The sequence below is a fragment of the Oncorhynchus kisutch genome, linkage group LG1 (genome assembly GCF_002021735.2).
Source record: "Oncorhynchus kisutch isolate 150728-3 linkage group LG1, Okis_V2, whole genome shotgun sequence".
NCBI lineage: Eukaryota > Metazoa > Chordata > Actinopteri > Salmoniformes > Salmonidae > Oncorhynchus > Oncorhynchus kisutch.
Window position 1 is genome coordinate 67096988 of NC_034174.2, and position 20330 is coordinate 67117317.

The following is a 20330-nucleotide window of genomic DNA, read 5'->3' on the forward strand; positions in this document are numbered from 1 at the left end:
GACTGCTAGCTAAGATGTTGAAAGACCTTGAGCCTTCTTGGATGGGCACTTGTAATGTAACTCTATGGCAGCACCCAAGGGGTTTGAGTTTTCAAGCTCCTCATGAGTGACAGAACACTGAGCCAATCACTGCGCAACTAGAGAACATTACAAACTGCTACTCTCAGTGTTTTGCTAAAAATGATGGGTCGCCATTGGATAGGTCAGATATACAAAACCTTGCAGGCAGCCTACACAACTGACAATCTATTAAAAACATATAGAAACTATTGGATCCAAGACTTAAAAATAACTGATATTGATGGAGGGAGTGTTGAAACATAATACACGAAATGACATGCCTTATTATTTAAATATATATTTTAAAATCTGTCTACAGACAGAAACGACATAACACAATTTGAGGTCTTACAAGCATTAGAAACAACATTGGGTGTGGATATGGTGGGAACATGTGAGTCTGAGCATGTGTGATATCATTAATATTTGTGAAATGTATGTAAAAGTTCAGTTGTCTATTGTTTTTGATTCCGTGTGTTTTTGTTTATTGTAAAAAATAAATAGAAGTAAAATAAAATATATACAAATAAAAGAAATGCTTGAGTACACAAGAGTCAGCCCTAATTCATTCAGAGATGGAGGCCTGCCACTGTGGTCTCTCTTTAGTCTAGTCACTGCCGTATGGGAAACAACAGCAACTCCCAATGCATACAATTTAACATTCATTAGGAGCCCTGAAATTGGCATCTGTTGTGTTTACTCACTTGCATAAATATCCCATTCTCCAAATGAATCATTTACCTTGGAGAGAGAACGGGAGGGAGGGGAGAGAAAGGGATGGAGGGGGAGCGATTTAAATAGAAGGGAGGGAGGGTGAAGACGGAGATTCTCTGAAGTAGATTTATTGTTTCCTTTCTGCTCAGACTGCTGAGCACAGCACTGGGTATATTTATTTTCAGTTATTCAAATGAGTCTGGCTTATATGCAAGGCACTGGGCTGGGGGACTCGCAATCTAGGCCCTATTGAGTCCATGTGCTGATCTAATACATTTTTCTATAACATTTTATTGAATCAAATGAAATTGAACATCCATATCATAATGCATGGCATGCATTGCAAGTTTGTGCTATTCAGTATTATAAACGGGGTGGTTCGAGCCCTGAATGCTGATTGGCTGACAGCCGTGGTATATCAGACCGTATACGTTAGTAACCAGTTTATAATAGCAATAAGGCACCTTGCGGGTTTGTTTTTTTTGGCAAATATACCACGGCTAATCGGCTGTATCCAGGTAAGAAAAGCCCTTGGCCGTGGTATATTGGACATATACGACATCCCCTCGTGCATTATTGCTTAATTATTGTTGTTCTATTATAAGGATATACATATATATATTTATCGACATTTGAATTGCTCACAGCATTGACGCCTTCATCACCATACAATAGTATGGTGCAATGTCGCTCCCATGTGGACATTAAAGTTATTACACCGACACAGAATGCATTGAAATGACGCGAGCAGAAAAACATAAAATAATATAATAATTTGGTATGATGATTAATTTCCGATGATTTCGGACCAAATCCCACAAAAAAATACAACTTTGTCAATATACTGGAAAGACGTATTTAAAGCACTTTTGTTTAGGGAATTGTGCACGTTTTCCATCAGCACAGCATTGTGGGTGCAAATCATAATCCACTTCCTCCACTTGAAGAAGCGCCATTTTCGGCGTTGTCATACAGCATGTCGCCAATGTTTATGACATAATAAGAACGAATTTCAGTGTTTGTTATTCTACGTTTGCTTTCCAAGTACTATCTGAAAGATGGGGCGAAAGAAGAAGAAGCAGATGAAGCCATGGTGCTGGTATCCTTTGGTTTGGGGAATAGACAAAACGCACGAAAGGAAAGTGAGGGCTCGAATGTTTAGCAAGGTAGCTAGCGAAGTAAGATAATGTAGGCCTCACAAGACCTGTTCGCACTTTTGATACTTTGTCGTATTTCTGTAATACTGTTGTTGCAATGTAATTTTCCAACACTCTCTTTTTAGTTTTATCTCAACAAAGTAAACCCAAATGGTGTATATTGACGAACATTTTAGGCTGAAAACTAGCTATGTTAGCTAAGTAGCTAGCGGCATTATTAGTTAGCTACATAATGAATACAATAAGTTACTTTGCTATCTGCAACTACCCAGTTTATGACGCTTAGTCGGCATACCTTGTCTCATAGATGGTGGTCAGAAGTTGTGCTCAAAGAGTAACTATACCTTACGTTCAATTAAAGGAGCAACGTTAATAGCAGGGGGGAGGCACCCTCGATTGAATGAAACCAACTAGCTAGCTTGCTAACGTTAGTATATACTTATGACATTTCCTTAATTCACAACTTGAAGGTATTGTAATCGAGATTTCGATGATGAAAAGATCCTCATCCAACATCAAAAGGCCAAACATTTTAAGTGCCATATATGTCACAAGAAGTTGTACACTGGTCCGGGGCTGGCAATCCACTGTATGCAGGTTGGTATTCACATTAACAACATGTTGGTTATTCATTAATCTGTGTGGTCATACCTTTTATTTGTTATATGAATCATTGATGGTGTGGGTCGTGTGTCTTTCAGGTTCACAAAGAGACCATCGACGGGGTCCCCAATGCCATACCTGGAAGGGTAGACATAGAATTGGAAATCTATGGCATGGAAGGAATTCCAGAGAAGGATATGCAGGAGAGGAGACGGACATTAGAACAAAAACAGGGTTAGTTAGTGTCAATGTAATTTCCTGAATTTGTACTGAGAACCATAGAAGTCTACAGCCAGAACAAATCATCTTAAAGAACTACTGTGTGGCTAAAATACCCCTTTACTTTGTGTTCAGAGAGCCAGAAGAAGAAGCAGAATCAGGACGACTCTGACGAGGATGACGACGATGATGATGCTCCAGGCCCTTCGTTCGTTCAGCAGCAGATGCCTGTTGCCCAGCCCCAGGCTAGCTTTGTCCCTCCCATGGCCCAGCCAGGCATCCCCCCCGGGGCCAGGGCTCCAGGCATGCCACCAGGAGCTTACTCAGGTAGAACATGGGCTGAATGGCCATACGATTGCTGTGTTCTGCCAGTAAAGACATTTGCATCAAGTAATGATGATTGTCAAAAATGTTCAACTGCTCTGAATTGTGAATGAATCATGCTCATTCTGAACAAACCACAAACTGGAAAAAAATAAATTCCCAGCGTATATGTATGGTGTATTGGTTAAAATCTAGTTTCCTTCCCTTTTCTTCCCAATGCAGGAATGCCCCCTATGATGCCAGGTCACGGTGTCCCGCCCATGATGCACGGGATGCCCCCTGGTATGCACGGAATGCCACCAGGGTGAGTACTAACTCATACTACTCAGTGGGTGACATTTTCCTCCCTCAATGCGTTTGCTCACTCTTTGCAGGAGTTAAATGTCGCCCTGAACTGGTCCGTCGCTGCAGGATCTGCCTTATTATTAAAACATCAGACAGTTAGATTTGATCATTCAGGTTGTAACTCACACCTGTTGGTTTGATCTCCTTACAGCATGATGCATGGGATGGGAGGGATGATGCCTCCAATGATGCAAGGGATGCCTGGTATGCCGCCAGGTAAGCACTGTTGGTACCCCTCTTCCCCTCCCTTACTCCAGTCACCTTGTACCCAGTGGGGTGGAATGGCATTGACAGGGGATAGAGCACTGTGGCTGTCTCTCACCTAGGACTATTCTCCTATATGAGGCTTGTGAGAGAGCTGACAATTTCACAAGATTAGCATAGAGCTGGGCGACGTGGACACATCTATTTAACGATAAGCTTATAACATGAATGTGCACCACAGTTTTAATATTACCCTTAAAAATACTACTACTACTTTGAATGTTGTAGCTGTCAATTGTCCGGTTATCAAACTTATTTTGTTTCAAACTTCACATTTCTCTAGTAGGGCCCTATAGGTTATTTATCATAATGAACGATATCAGCAAAATGCCCACGATAAGTGGTTATTGTCCTAGCAATCATGTTCATAGCAATCATGTTCATTCTCAATTCATGTTCATTCTCAATTCTATCATGACCTAGAAACGACCTGCTATGATATTTGTCATGGATTCCCATACTTCCTGAGAAAGGACTGTGATTTGATATTGAGACCTGATGTCTTGTCTTCAGGAATGCCACCCCACATGGGTCACCGTCCTGGTATGCCCCACATGGCCCAGGTCCCCACCCCGGCAGGGATGCCCCGACCCTCCGCAGCAGCCCCTGCTGCTGTCAGCAAGCCCCTGTTCCCCAGCGCAGTACAGGTGGGTCACCTTGCCAAGAGGCGAGGTGGGATGGAGCTGTATCTTGTCATAACTGTCTCATTGGTTTACCTTGTTCATTTTAAATGGAATAATTCACCAAGAGGATTTCCTCTGTATTAAGATGGTTGTACTGGTGCGCTCATCTCCGGCACATGCATACTATCAGAATATCATCATTAATGGTGGGGAGTAGGCTTGGGCAGTATCCAGAGTGTCATACCTTCATACTGACCTTGTGCCCTATTGGTATATTCGGTAATACCGGCACTGAACACAAAGGACATTATTTTCAAACCCCAGCTGAGCTTTTGTAATCCAAAGGTTAGCAATGCTAACAAGTACATGTAAAATCCCACAGAATGCAAACTAAATGGTAAAGAGCGCATTGTGAACATGTAGACGGCCTCTGACCTAAACTATTTTCAGGACAGACATCCCAGCTCACAAAGTTCTAAAAGTAACTCAGATGTTACAGTTTGCGGACCGCACAACACAATTATTAGACAGCAAGGCTCTTGATCCAAGAGGGGATTTTCTGCTGTTACCGGCAATATAATTAATTTTGTAAGACGCTAACCACTTAGCTGGATAGCTAACTAGCGACTAATTTAGCAAACCAAATGTACAGCTGCAGAGCATTTAGCACATTTTAGACTGTTTTTACTTAAAAGTTATAAAACACCTAGCTGGTGAACATTTAGTTGTGAATTCCATACTGTGACCTGATCACCTGGCGTGTGCTGCATAACAATGAATGACTCCCAAGGCTCTGGTGTCTTGTTATTGTGTGCTTGTAAACAAACTCCATGTGACTGGGTACTAGCGGTACGCTTCATAATGAAAAATTCTGACAGGTGAAATGAAATACGCAATCATTATCTCTTACCATATTGCACAAGTTGACTGCTGGTATTTACTTGAAATGTAGCAACAAATATTCACATTTATGCAATCTTCTAAGACATAGTTTCAACGGTATTGAAAAACCATCCTGTGGCTATTTCCAAATACCCCAGTATATGGTATACCGCCCAAGCCTAATAGGGAGCAGCAATAGCAGAGTTGTATCAGTAATGCATCCATAGTAAGGAACTATAGCTCATTATCAAAATGCCCTCTCCTCGTTTTCCTCTCCAGAGTTGCTGGTATTCACTCTAGGTTCTGCTAGTGTTGTTCACTCTGCCTCTCTTCTTTATGCTGCAGATGGGCTCTCATGTTCCAAACACCATCACAGCCTCTCCCAGTAGCACTGCAGACTCTCAGTCTGCTGCCTCTAAGCCTCTGTTCTCTAACACTCCACAAGTAGGCAGGACTCTTTCACTTCCATGTCCTATAGACTCCTGTGGCATGCAGCGTATCAGCTTGATTTGGTTGGGAATGCTACAAAATGTCTGTGTTTTTACATATGAACTTAAGTTAACATATTCAACAGGCTTTTTGTCATTCCGTGTGCATTTTTGTGAACCGCTCCACCAAAAGGATGAGCTGACGATCGGCTTTCCCTTAGGAGGACTTGCTGCATGCCTGTGTGTGGCCTGCCTTAGTTTTCTTAGCACTGAATTGGTGATTTAAAATATGTATTTTTGTTTAGGCACAGCTTGCTTTCTGCTTATTTTCCCCCTCCCCTGACTTGTTGTCATGGATTTCCTCAGATGGTATTTTGCACAATGCAATGCTCATCAGCAATGTGTGATATGATATGAGTTTTTCTTGTGTCTCAGCTGAACTGATATTTTCCAGTCATTTAAAGTGCTAATCTGTTCAGCGTTAGTTTGATGTACAGTGCACTCTGCTTGTGAAAATCTGAGGAATCAACCAATCGCTTGTTGTGGTCAAAAACCATGGGACAAATTCTGTTTAGAAAGCCCTTCTAAGGAGTCAGTAGGTCAAATGTCTGAATATCTGATTCCTATGAGAAGAGAGCATTGTAATCTGTGTGTGTGATCATGATGAGTCACTCACCCATCTGACAGTGCATCTTCCTTCCGGTCTCCCAGGCTCAGCAGAGTGCCTCTGGAGCTGTGCCCCACAGCGCGCCCTCCACCTCCTCTGACCCTCCCAAAGCAACATTCCCCGCCTACACCCAGTCCTCTGCCTCCTCATCCTCCTCTAACCCCCCTAGTAACACTGTGGCCAAGCCCCCCGCCACAGTGACCAGTAAGCCAGCCACCCTCACCACCATGAGTGCAACCAGTAAGTTGATCCACCCTGATGAGGATATCTCACTGGTAAGTTGCTCTTGCTTTGCGTTTTGCCCTTTCACAGTAAGTAATGAATGAGAGAGTAAATTTTTTTTCTATGTCGCGTTACTGTTGTTACTTGTAATATTTGTTTAAAACAAATTAGTCAAATATAATGTAATTGAGTAGTGATTTGTCCTTGCCGTTGCACTGAAAGGGATAGGCTAGTGTTGTGTCCTGTCTAAGAATCCTCTCTGTGTCTGTCTGCCCGGTAACAGGAGGAGCGACGGGCTCAGTTGCCCCGGTACCAGCGTAACGTGCCCAGGCAGGGGCAGGTCCACATGTCTGCCCCTCCTGTGGCGGCCGTGGGCGGCATGATGCCCCCACAGCAGGGCATGCCCCCACAGCAGCCTGGCATGAGGCACCCCATGCACGGTAAGATGTTATGGCATCACTAGGCCAAAAAATTAACTGATGGAGAGAAACTTGTAGCCTTTTTGATGGCACGAAAGACCAAGTATCATACCAGTTAACATGTTTTTTTTTTTGCGTTTGCTTGCATTGTGATTGATGTTTCACAATACTTCCTCCTCCCTCCAGGTCAGTATGGTGGTCCCCCCCAGGGCATGCCTGGCTACATGCAGGGCGGGATGCCTCCGTATGGGCAGGGCCCTCCGATGGGATACCAAGGAGGGCCTCCCATGGGCATGCGGCCCCCCGTCATGTCTCCTGCGGGACGATACTGAAGCAGTCGCAACGACCTGACCCCTCACTAGGTTTGGAGGTTAAACCTTTTCTCACCTTGTGCTTTTTAAAACCAAGCCAATGAGCTGTAAGACCAACCAGTGATGGTGAAGAAAAGTATTAATGAAAAAATATATATATACGCAGCACACGGACATTTAACATGACATCTTTAATGGGGGAAAAACATAGAAACAACAAAACACACAAAACAACTTGATGATAATGACAACTTTGTCATTGTGCAGATTTGATACATGTATGGTGTTTTTCTTCTCATGTTTCACTCAGGTTTGTAGAAGTGAAGTGTGTTAAATATGGTTCATATTGTTTTGACTGCTCGCTGCTGGAGTAACATGATCGTATCGCCCTCCCCTTACAAAAAGGCAAGTTTCCTGTAAATATATGATTTTCTGTTGTGTAGAGTAAGTCGGTGACGAGGCCCTCACAGCACACTTGTGTGTTGTTGGACGCCCTGTCCCCAACCGTATGGTTGGTGAGGGTCCTCCTTTATGATGACGATTCCAACTGTTTAGTAGTTTACCATGGATTATTATTATCAGTCTCTAGCTTCATTCTTATTTCAGGTTTATTCCATGATCAAAAGGGTAACTTGTGTGAACTTATTCTCTGTACTGTTTTAAACTATCTATGTTGTAATAAAACTCACTTAAAATCCAACACTGTTTTCTTCCTGACCCATGGATGGGGATGAGGCTTCATGAAGGTTTGTACCATGGAGGTTAGTACCTTCATCATGAAGGTTTGTACATAAATGTTGTATTTATGAAATATTGTTCAAATAATAACATTCCAGATCTGGTATTTTTAAACATGTTTTAATATACAAATTGTCTTGATGCAGATACGTTTATAGCCTGATGTTCTTTAATAGTAATTCAGTCATTTAATACCTGCACCCTGAATCAGTTTATCTTCCTCACCTTAGGTTCACTAACATTTGCATGCAAGTGCTCTATACTCTGAGTGGTTGATGATAAATATACATTTTACTTGATGTCGGGTGTATTTTTCCTAAACCACCTACTCACCTACTACACCGTTCAGGTGTTTAGCTTTTCAAGTCAGAGGGCCTTATTTGGTGTTATTCCACTATGGTGCATCAGTGTTTCCCCTATATGGCGTTGTGCCGCTGCTAACCCGTAGCCGCCACTGCAAAAAAAAAAATGGCCAGGAATATAGAAACGATAATGGCGCAATATATTTGAAGACTAAAAATCGCCAAAATAAAGACTAGACAGTTGGAGAAGGTAAAATAAAAAAAAATTCATGATATAGGGCCCCTTTTGATTTGGTTTGTCATTTAGATAAATTAGGAACAATGCATAAGCCATGGCAAAATGTGTAGAATTGTAGGGAATTAGTTTTTAGAACAGCTACAGTTTCTCTGTGGCTGAGAGGAGGGCCGCTAAAATGTGCCATTTGTCATGCCCACTACCCCCACATGCTAACTTTGCCACCGCTGTTGGAAAAAAATATTAGGGGAAACACTGCATAGCATATTAAATTCGAAAAACCATTACTTTGAAACTTTTTGTAAGCCCATGTCTATTTTGATGGTAATGTCCTTATCTGCTTTTCAGCCTAAAACACAGATTTCTTGCGAAACAGGTCAGTTATATCTGTAAGTACCCATTCCCTTACCATAGTGTGGCTGTATCTTGTACCGGATGTACCGTTTAGTAGTAACTAGTTATTGAATCTGAAGTAATGCATTTTGGGAGTTTTTCCAAGATTTGTACATTGTTTTGAGTATTGTAGAGTTATTCTAAAGTACTTGCTCAAGATTTGTTACACCATTTGGTTGCATACAAATATAATGAATGTTGAATGCTGTGGTGTGCCATTGTTGCCTCTTTCTGTCTGGTGGTGAAGGGGGCAGCTTGGTGGAAACTGGACACATTTTTACCCCACTCATTTGGTAAGTAGGATTTCACATCGGCTATGATGTACAGTGGCTTCAGAAAGTATTCCTACCCCTTGACTTGTTTTCCATTTGGTTGTTACAGCCTGAATTTAACAGATGAAATAGATTCTCACCCATCTACCCACAATACCCCATAATGGCAAAGTGAAATCATGTTTGAAAATTAAATACATATGTATTCAACCCCTTGAGTCAATCAATACATATTAGAATCACCTTTGGCAGCCATTACAGCACACGTTTTTCTGGGTAAGTCTTAAGAGCTTTCCACACCTGGATTGTAATTATATTAGCATATTCTTCAACTGTCAATTTGGTTGTTGATCATTGCTAGACAGCCATTTTCATTGCTTCTATAATGATAAGGCTGGTCGGCTCAACACTTCCAAGTGTTGTGGTGAGTAGCTCTGACATACGAAGAATACATATAGAAAAGATACGCCCTTTTAGTCTTCCTGACAAACAACAGATGCATGGAATGGGTCACAGGGTGTAACTTGATATATGAGAAAGGAGTATCCCACCAGATAGCATTTGCTTTGAAGTCTGTTCTTATTTAGTTTGGCCCCTAAGACGAGGCTCCGATCTCGTTCCTGGTACTTAAAAGCACAGAAACACCAATTAATTCTATGGTATAACTCAATTGTCAACTCTAGATACCTCCATCTCAAGTAAAACCCCTTCTTGACCACACGCTTGGACACTCAGGGGAGTGAGCCTCTAGGTCATACACTCCCCCAGGACCGGTGCAACATCAGAGATGACATACAATGGTTCCAGACACTACCCCACATCTTTTCTCAGACCTTATCTCCCCCAAGGAGGGAGTGACTGGCTCACGGGCATTGTGGAGACAAGTGGTTCCACATCAATCGCGCCATCCCTTCACATGGTTTAGAATAGGTAGATGCATTCACATATGAAGACAATGTTCCCTCCTGTCATATTTCTCTTTCTGATATTCTGCATAGCACCAGCGGCATGTGAAAGACGAGCCTGACTTCTCCCCCCTCTGGGCCCCAGCTGAGGGAGGAAGTGCAACTACCAACACCAGAGTCCAAAGGGATACATTCTAATAACAATAATATTATGCAGATAAGACATCTTAATTATCTATGTTACCTAAGTCTTCCACCACAATTGATATACCATCCAAAGTGTTAACTTCACCATGCTCAAAGGGATATTCAATGTCTGCTTTTTATTTTAATTGTACCCACCTACCAATAGATACCCTTTGCGAGGCATTTGAAAACCTCCCTGGTCTTTGGCGAATATGTTTTGAAATTCACTGCTCAGCTTCGGGGACCTTTTTTATATGTATGTGTGGGGTACAGGATTGAGAGAGTTATTCTAATCATGTTAAGCACTATTTTTGCACACAGTGAGTCCATACAACTTATTTAAGCTAATTTTCACTCCTGAATTTATTTAGGCTTGCCATAACAAAGGGGTTGAATACTTTTTGATTCAATACGTTTCAGTTTTACATTGAATTAATTTGTAAAAAGTTCAAAAAAACAATTCTACTTAAACATTGTGTAAGCCAGTGACACAATCTCAATTGAATCCATTTTTTAATTCTGGCTGTAACACAAAATAGAAAAAGTAAAGGGGTGTGAATACTTTTGGAAGGCACTGTACATGATGGCTGTTGTAAAATAATGATTGTAAAGTTTATTTGAAAACACTCCCAGACCATATTACGGTAATGTTTTTTTTCTTCAAGTTATGATCATTGTTTACAGATTTTAATAGATTATTAATAGTTATGGATTAAAGTATTTGGCCTGTTGGATGTTGTCGTCAACACTCGTCCGAACTCATCTTCCAACTTTCGCAACAATGCTCAAAACTGTCTTGGATGTGCTGCTGTGTTAAACTGTTACTCGGATTAGCTTCACCATTATAATGGAATTCTCCCCAGTTATAATTGTCAACATGCATCCTATAACGTTCTTTTAAAAGGAACATTGGCCTGTTTGTTCATTAACTATACATTTCACATAAAACAAATAGACATGTTATTTCACAAGACCATGTTGGCAGTATCACAGTTTCTCTCCATTTGCTGATGTGCATAAATTTATCCTAATGTAAAAATCCAAATGCTTTGTATCAAAACACACTATTATAAGAATAAATCATGTGTATTGTGTACAATTTTCAGTGTCTTTTTTTTTCAAGCCTATCTTGTTAAAAACCCGTTTTATACCAGGAACAGGACCGATCTGAACCATCTTTGTAAGAGGACCACTAGATGGTCTTGGGTCGTGAACTTGACTTTCCCAAGTAACCGTTTGCAATATCTCCCATGACGTTACAGTGAATAGTTGGTCATTTGTGGTATGTTGTAACTTTTAACATTTTTTTAAACCTTAAACATCTTCAAAGTAACTCATGTTTTGATACCTAAATATATTCTCTTATTAGCAGTATTTGGCTGAAATTGACAGATTTTTGCAGCTTTACAAATGGCTAAATACTCTGTATTTTATACTCTTAGTATAAGGTCAGCACACTTTCAGTATTTTGCATTTGCAGAACCATCTCATCTTTACAGATAAATATTTTGTAATTATGTAATGGTGGGTGTGGCTTTTTGCTATGACACTTGTGAGGGGTAGTTTACAAACGACTCTTCCTGTTAAGGTTTGAGGTGGAGAAGTTCCTGTAACTTGTCACCAATTTCCCCTCATCTGGCTGAGACCCCCCCCAGTTAAGTGAGTCACACTCAACAATTCTAGTCTAATACTCCACTTATGTCTGAGGCTCACTGCATGCTGCTCAGTGTGTGATAGCATCGTCATATAAGAACAAGGGAAGTCATTATGACTCTTCATCTGACAGGTGTTTGGCTGCTGCTCATCACACATACAGTGTTGGGTAAGTCTTGTTTCTGCAACTTTTGGTGTGGGGTTAGTTTATTGGGAACTGTGTTGGCCACAGGAGGCTGCTGAGGGGAGGACAGCTCATAATGGCTGGTGTGAATGGAATGGCATCAAACACACAGACACAGGTTTGATTTATTTGATACCATTCCGCTCATTCCTCTCCAGCCATTAACATGAGCTTGTCCTCTCCAATTAAGGTGCCACCAACCTCCTGTGGTGTTGGAATTTTTCTTCTGCCATTGCAAGTTTTGGATGACTTTATCATGGATTAGTTTAATGTCTATAAAACAGCACTTGTTTGGGTTAGTTGGTGCCACCAACCTCCTGTGGTGTTGGAATTTTTCTTCTGCCATTGCAAGTTTTGGATGACTTTATCATGGATTAGTTTAATGTCTATAAAACAGCACTTGTTTGGGTTAGTTTAACCAGAGGCCTGAAACTGTTCCATATGACTACATTGATCATTTATGCAGACGCTTTCTTGACCACGTTAGGGAGGTCCAAACCATGCTGTCAGTACAGTTGGCTTCCCTTTATATGACCACCAACAAGCCATAAAAAACAGCCGTCTAAAGCAGTGTGTCTCAATGCTAGAGGCGTCACTGCAGACAGCCTGATTCGTTTCACAATCGGTCGGCCGAGATTGCGAGTCCCATAGAGGGCTCACAGTTGGCCCAGCGTCGTCCGGGGGGTTGCGCCTGGGTAGGCCGCCATTGTAAATAAGAATGTGTTTTTAATGGCACTGCCTAGTTAAATAAAGGTCAAATAAAAACGGGGAGCTAACGTTGTATTACCTTCTCTAATGTTGCCTCCTAGTGTTCTGTGATATGGAATTCCTGGAGAGAACGCAGGGTGCCTCTATAGAGTTCTACTGTATCTCTGAGTTCAATGCCTCCAAGCCCATTGGGCTCTACCTGAAACGCAAGTGGCTGCAGCCCGAACAAGAGGTCCTGTTCATGTTTACTGAACAAAAGCCTTCGTTTTACGGTGACGTCAAAGAGCGCATCCATGTCACGGGAGACCCGAGTACTCACCGGGTCAACGTGACCCTCAGCCAGCTGAAGGGAACAGACACAGACCTCTACTACTGTGAGTTTGTCTTCCCCGATGCCTCCAGCGTCGATCCAAAGATTCCAAGCAATATGGAGTTCTTTCTGTACGTTGACAATGTTGGTGAGTATTCTTTATGGATTCCTTCATTTATTTCCTTTTTTATGTTTCTTGATACGATTAGAGTTATTGACACCATAGTCAACAGTCACAGTAGCCTGCGTGTTTTCCTTTTTTTGTTGTAATAACTCCAGACGCCATAGCTGAGCCATACTGTTCATGTTATGCATCCTGCCACTGCTTCCTCCTTAGAATAGCCCTGGCTCTAGCAACATACTCTCCTCTACCCCGCCCACAAAGCCAGTCATACTAGTGTTTGTTTCCCATCTGGAGAAGATGTCCCAGACAACAAGATGGATGTAGGCCTGATAGAGACGTGCGCCGGGGGGTCAGCTGTCCTCCCCTGCCTCGCCCCCTACGGTTCCCCCTCGGCCATGGAAGGGGTATGCCTGAAGAGGCGGTGGGGCCGGGCTCCAGTGGAGGTGCTGTTCCACTCAAAGCGCCCCTCTTCCTCTGCCTCGTTCCCCCCAGAAGAGAGGCTTCACCTGGGCACGGGTCTGGGCGGCCTGGCATACAACCTCACCCTGCTAAAGATGCAGCCGGAAGAGAGCGCCTTTTACAGCTGTGAGCTGCTGCTCCCCGGCAGGTCCGACAACAGTGCCAGGCTAGGGAGATACGTGTACTTTGTGTCTGTGCAAGGTGGGTGTTTATCATAGGGCTAGTGGATTCAACCCTAATAAGACACCTGATTTATATGGGGCTAGTGGATATAAACAAGTAACACTTGATTTAGTATGGCTTGTTCATTCGTTGAGCTTACACATCACATTGGGAACCTTCTTTGTGTGCCTATGCGTTGTCTGTCTATACAACTTTTTGACCAGACCTTTACGAAAAGTCTCCACTTCCCCTCCCCACATCGGTCTCTATACTCATTTTGAAAATAGACAGATTCAGTAGGAAAATGGGGTCAGTGGTTTTGGTTTTTAAGGGATAGTTTGTGGTTTTGGCAAGGAACCCTATCTACTTCCCCAGAGTCAGATGAACTCGTGGATATTTTTTTATGTCTGGTGTCTAGTATGAAGGAAGTTGGAGGTAGTTTCGCGAGACAATGCTAACTAGCGTTAGCGCAATGATTCAAACTGCACACAGACATAAAATGGTATCCACAAGTGAATCTGCCAAAATCCCAAACTATCCCTTTAAACTGTAAATTCATGCCAGTGCATGTCCAGGTCATCTGTGGAAGCTGTTTCTATGACGCTGTATTGTTTATTAACTCTAGTAGCCAATTCAGTAACTCAGGTAACAATTATCAAACAGACAATGGTCTGTTAGTAATTCATTTAATCATACACAGTATATGAAAGGTTGTCAATGTATTTTTAATTTAGGAAAGTGATTTGACATTCTTGAAAGTCTGACACTACATATTGCTCATTGTTTCCCCAGGTGTTAGGTGTACCTGTACTGGCTACACTCCACTGCTCTATGCCCTTTCTGCTACTGTGGGGCTGCTATTCATCTTCCTTATGGCCCTGGGAGTGGCTCATTATGTGAGTAGGACTGTAACCTACTTACTATGGACAAAAGGATTGACACACAGAATATTATTTATATAAATGGTAGCCACTCCAATTTTTTTGCTGCTTTTATGGTCATAATTTAAAAAGCGTTACAACCTCACATTCTGCAAATTTCTCATTCATATGACATTTTCTTGAAATCAAACAGCTCTCTGCTCTGAGTTTATAAAGCCACTCTGTAACCTCTATGGTTGTTGACTGGGGAGGCATGATATTGTAATGTATATAGGTACTTAGTCATTTGGTAGCTACTGTATTCCTCAAGTGACAAATTGTCAGTACCATAACACTGATTTCTGACAGGTATGACTAAGTACCAGTGATTTGTCAAACACCTCAAATTGAGGAAGAACGCCATTGAATCAAAGCATCCATCCTCTTACTATTCACATCATTTCACACTTTCACCTGCTGCCTTCTCTGATTGGCTTCTGTCCTCTGTCAGGGTAAGACCCGAGGAGACCGTGTCAAACCGCAGCACCACCAGGTTTCCATCTACGAGGAGATGGTTGGGGTGCGGCCCCCCAACCGGAATGGAAGAGTGTCTCCCTCTTACCACCCGAGGCCCCCCCTCTGAGTTCTCAACAGGAAAACCACAGAGAGGCCCGAAGAGTCACCGCTAGTATCTGAAACTGCGAGGAACAAGGTCTGCCCAATCTCACCAACATGATGTTTGACTATAACTACAACTTACATAACCTTCAATTTGGACAAACAAACATAAACATCCACCTAACTTAGTTTGTTGTACTGTAAATGCTGTTGTGGCGTTATAAACAATGTTTTGTATTTGATGTAAATGCTGGCAGCTAAATGTTGTAGCCTTGCTTTACTTTTTGAAAAGGTATTGTATTTAAACCAACAAAAATATTAAGTGTAATACTTGTCTTTATTAGTGTTGTATTTTGACATGGTACATTTCATGTCTCCAAGGTGGCATAGCAGTTCAGACGTCTTTTGTCCTCGTCTTGTCGTGTCCTGTATATATATATATTTACAACTTTTTCACATACATTTTATTTTTATTTTCCATCAACTCATCTTCAAAACACTCTCCTGCAACCCGCCTCACCAATGTATATTTATAAAAAAGTATTATTTACCTCAGATCTGTAATCCTCCAAGAAGCTAGCCAGAAACTCCAAGAAGCTAGCCTGAAACTAGCCAGAAGCTAATCCAGAAGCTAGTTCAGAAGCTAGTTAGCTCCTTTACTGGCAAATCGTTAATATTCAGCTAACCACGGTTTGTGGTCATCAGCTATCCTTTAGCTCGAAAATCTATCGCCAGTTCTGTACGGCGCAGCGCGGCTCGGAACGGAACATACCGGACCAATTTTTCTCTCCATGTCCCTGGACATTCATACCCGGATCTCACAGCTAGCTAGCTGCTATCCGTGTGACCATCGGAGCTAGCAAGCTCCGTCAATCACTCCTGAGTTCCATCAATCACACCTGGGCTGCAGTCACCTATCCGGACCCGTTTTACTGCCTTAGCGGAGCCCCACCGGGCCTTCACAACTGGACTGCCGACGTTATCTACCCGAAGGAGTTATTCGGCCGGCTCCTCCGTCGCGACGTTACCTGAACGCCCATCTGCGGCCTGCTAACCGTTAGCTGTCTTACCGGCTGCTATCTGAATAGACAATCGGACAATTTTTTTATTATTATTTTTTTTAAATTATTTTTTAAATTATTATTATTATATTTTCTTCTTGGGCCTCTATAACTATATCTATTGTTTTTATTTTTGTTGTTGTTGTGTGATTTGGATTAATCCCCTCTACCACACGGAACCCCACTAATCTACTGACGGAACGTAAGGGGTGGCTAACAGACCTCCATCCTATGCTAGCTTGCTACCGATGCCCTGGCTAGCTGTCTAAATCACCAACCAACCTCTCCACTCACCGGACCCTTTTGATCACTCGACTAAGCATGCCTATCCTTAATGTCAATATGTCTTGTCCATTTCTGTTCTGGTTAGTGTTTATTGGCTTATTTCACTGTAGAGCCTCTAGTCCTGCTCACTATACCTTATCCAACCTATTAGTTCCACCACCCACACATGCAATGACATCTCCTGGTTTCAACGATGTTTCTAGAGACAATATCTCTCTCTTCATCACTCAATACCTAGGTTTACCTCCACTGTATTCACATCCTGCCATACATTTGTCTGTACATTATACCTTGATGCTATTTTATCGCCCCCAGAAACCTCCTTTTACTCTATGTTCCAGACGTTCTAGACGACCAATTCTCATAGCTTTTAGCCGTACCCTTATTCTACTCCTCCTATGTTCCTCTGGCGATGTAGAGGTGAATCCAGGCCCTGCAGTGCCTAGCTCCACTCCTATTCCCCAGGCGCTCTCTTTTGACGACTTCTGTAACCGTAATAGCCTTGGTTTCATGCATGTTAACATTAGAAGCCTCCTCCCTAAGTTTGTTCTATTCACTGCTTTAGCACACTCTGCCAACCCGGATGTTCTAGCTGTGTCTGAATCCTGGCTTAGGAAGACCACCAAAAATTCTGAAGTTTTAATTCCAAACTACAACATTTTCAGACAAGATAGAACTGCCAAAGGGGGCGGTGTTGCAATCTACTGCAAAGATAGCCTGCAGAGTTCTGTCCTACTATCCAGGTCTGTACCCAAACAATTTGAACTTCTACTTTTAAAAATCCACCTCTCTAAAAACAAGTCTCTCACCGTTGCCGCCTGCTATAGACCACCCTCTGCCCCCAGCTGTGCTCTGGACACCATATGTGAACTGATTGCCCCCCATCTATCTTCAGAGTTCGTGCTGCTAGGCGACCTAAACTGGAACATGCTTAACACCCCAGCCATCCTACAATCTAAACTTGATGCCCTCAATCTCACACAAATAATCAATGAACCTACCAGGTACCTCCCCAAAACCTTAAACACGGGCACCCTCATAGATATCATCCTAACCAACTTCCCCTCTAAATACACCTCTGCTGTCTTCAACCAAGATCTCAGCGATCACTGCCTCATTGCCTGCATCCGTAATGGGTCAGCGGTCAAACGACCTCCACTCATCACTGTAAAACGCTCCCTGAAACACTTCTGCGAGCAGGCCTTTCTAATCGACCTGGCCGGGGTATCCTGGAAGGATATTGATCTCATCCCGTCAGTAGAGGATGCCTGGATATTTTTTAAAAATGCCTTCCTAACCATCTTAAATAAACATGCCCCATTCAAGAAATTTAGAACCAGGAACAGATATAGCCCTTGGTTCTCCCCAGACCTGACTGCCCTTAACCAACACAAAAACATCCTATGGCGTTCTGCATTAGCATCGAACAGCCCCCGTGATATGCAGCTGTTCAGGGAAGCTAGAAATCATTATACACAGGCAGTTAGAAAAGCCAAGGCTAGCTTTTTCAAGCAGAAATTTGCTTCCTGCAACACTAACTCAAAAAAGTTCTGGGACACTGTAAAGTCCATGGAGAATAAGAACACCTCCTCCCAGCTGCCCACTGCACTGAAGATAGGAAACACTGTCACCACTGATAAATCCACCATAATTGAGAATTTCAATAAGCATTTTTCTACGGCTGGCCATGCTTTCCACCTGGCTACTCCTACCCCGGACAACAGCACTGCACCCCCAACAGCAACTCGCCCAAGCCTTCCCCATTTCTCCTTCTCCCAAATCCATTCAGCTGATGTTCTGAAAGAGCTGCAAAATCTGGACCCCTACAAATCAGCCGGGCTAGACAATCTGGACCCTTTCTTTCTAAAATTATCTGCCGAAATTGTTGCCACCCCTATTACTAGCCTGTTCAACCTCTCTTTCGTGTCGTCTGAGATTCCCAAAGATTGGAAAGCAGCTGCGGTCATCCCCCTCTTCAAAGGGGGGGACACTCTTGACCCAAACTGCTACAGACCTATATCTATCCTACCGTGCCTTTCTAAGGTCTTCGAAAGCCAAGTCAACAAACAGATTACCGACCATTTCGAATCTCACCATACCTTCTCTGCTATGCAATCTGGTTTCAGAGCTGGTCATGGGTGCACCTCAGCCACGCTCAAGGTCCTAAACGATATCTTAACCGCCATCGATAAGAAACATTACTGTGCAGCCGTATTCATTGATCTGGCCAAGGCTTTCGACTCTGTCAATCACCATATCCTCATCGGCAGACTCGACAGCCTTGGTTTCTCAAATGATTGCCCCGCCTGGTTCACCAACTACTTCTCTGATAGAGTTCAGTGTGTCAAGTCGGAGGGTCTGCTGTCCGGACCTCTGGCAGTCTCTATGGGGGTGCCACAGGGTTCAATTCTTGGACCGACTCTCTTCTCTGTATACATCAATGAGGTCGCTCTTGCTGCTGGTGAGTCCCTGATCCACCTCTACGCAGACGACACCATTCTGTATACTTCCGGCCCTTCTTTGGACACTGTGTTAACAACCCTCCAGGCAAGCTTCAATGCCATACAACTCTCCTTCCGTGGCCTCCAATTGCTCTTAAATACAAGTAAAACTAAATGCATGCTCTTCAACCGATCGCTACCTGCACCTACCCGCCTGTCCAACATCACTACTCTGGACGGCTCTGACTTAGAATACGTGGACAACTACAAATACTTAGGTGTCTGGTTAGACTGTAAACTCTCCTTCCAGACCCATATCAAACATCTCCAATCCAAAGTTAAATCTAGAATTGGCTTCCTATTTCGCAACAAAGCATCCTTCACTCATGCTGCCAAACATACCCTTGTAAAACTGACCATCCTACCAATCCTCGACTTTGGCGATGTCATTTACAAAATAGCCTCCAATACCCTACTCAACAAATTGGATGCAGTCTATCACAGTGCAATCCGTTTTATCACCAAAGCCCCATATACTACCCACCATTGCGACCTGTACGCTCTCGTTGGCTGGCCCTCGCTTCATACTCGTCGCCAAACCCACTGGCTCCATGTCATCTACAAGACCCTGCTAGGTAAAGTCCCCCCTTATCTCAGCTCGCTGGTCACCATAGCATCTCCCACCTGTAGCACACGCTCCAGCAGGTATATCTCTCTAGTCACCCCCAAGACCAATTCTTTCTTTGGCCGCCTCTCCTTCCAGTTCTCTGCTGCCAATGACTGGAACGAACTACAAAAATCTCTGAAACTGGAAACACTTATCTCCCTCACTAGCTTTAAGCACCAACTGTCAGAGCAGCTCACAGATTACTGCACCTGTACATAGCCCACCTAAAATTTAGCCCAAACAACTACCTCTTTCCCAACTGTATTTAATTTTTATTTATTTATTTATTTTGCTCCTTTGCACCCCATTATCTTTTTTATTTCTACTTTGCACATTCTTCCATTGCAAAACTACCATTCCAGTATTTTACTTGCTATATTGTATTTACTTTGCCATCATGGCCTTTTTTTGCCTTTACCTCCCTTCTCACCTCATTTGCTCACATTGTATATAGACTTGTTTATACTGCATTATTGACTGTATGTTTGTTTTTACTCCATGTGTAACTCTGTGTCGTTTTATCTGTCGA

General features: G+C 42.7%; 2 protein-coding genes and 1 non-coding gene across 9 annotated transcripts; all 3 read left to right on the plus strand.

Annotated features, from left to right (window-relative positions):
- Nucleotides 1-1659: 1659 nt before the first annotated feature.
- Nucleotides 1660-11363, plus strand: LOC109888652 (BUB3-interacting and GLEBS motif-containing protein ZNF207-like). Of its 3 annotated transcripts, XR_004210885.1 has the most exons (12): nucleotides 1710-1873; nucleotides 2402-2528; nucleotides 2633-2768; nucleotides 2889-3080; nucleotides 3300-3381; nucleotides 3574-3638; nucleotides 4200-4333; nucleotides 5537-5635; nucleotides 6331-6561; nucleotides 6792-6948; nucleotides 7114-8902; nucleotides 9154-11363. XR_004210885.1 is itself a non-coding variant. In XM_020479821.2 (11 exons), the coding sequence occupies exons 1-11, from the start codon at nucleotides 1833-1835 to the stop codon at nucleotides 7257-7259; spliced, it is 1410 nt and encodes a 469-aa protein (XP_020335410.1). In that variant the 5' UTR covers nucleotides 1710-1832; the 3' UTR covers nucleotides 7260-11363. The 3 variants fall into 3 exon arrangements, 2 of the variants coding, with proteins under 2 accessions (XP_020335414.1, XP_020335410.1); XM_020479821.2 differs by having other exon boundaries at nucleotides 7114-11363; XM_020479825.2 differs by lacking the exons at nucleotides 5537-5635; nucleotides 9154-11363 and having other exon boundaries at nucleotides 1660-1873; nucleotides 7114-7938.
- LOC116376252 (small nucleolar RNA SNORA49) lies at nucleotides 3660-3788 on the plus strand. The gene has a single exon (XR_004211653.1). It is a non-coding gene; the product is annotated as a small nucleolar RNA SNORA49 (small nucleolar RNA).
- Nucleotides 9137-15665, plus strand: LOC109888668 (uncharacterized). Of its 5 annotated transcripts, none has more exons than XM_031831034.1 (8): nucleotides 9137-9199; nucleotides 11424-11551; nucleotides 11858-11928; nucleotides 12056-12091; nucleotides 12916-13272; nucleotides 13543-13908; nucleotides 14662-14765; nucleotides 15241-15665. In XM_031831034.1, exons 5-8 carry the CDS (start codon nucleotides 12927-12929, stop codon nucleotides 15370-15372), a joined length of 948 nt encoding a protein of 315 aa, XP_031686894.1. In that variant the 5' UTR covers nucleotides 9137-9199; nucleotides 11424-11551; nucleotides 11858-11928; nucleotides 12056-12091; nucleotides 12916-12926; the 3' UTR covers nucleotides 15373-15665. The 5 variants fall into 5 exon arrangements, with proteins under 5 accessions (XP_031686894.1, XP_031686899.1, XP_031686883.1 ...); XM_031831039.1 differs by having other exon boundaries at nucleotides 13546-13908; XM_031831023.1 differs by having other exon boundaries at nucleotides 11858-12091.
- The last annotated feature ends 4665 nt before the right edge of the window (nucleotides 15666-20330 follow it).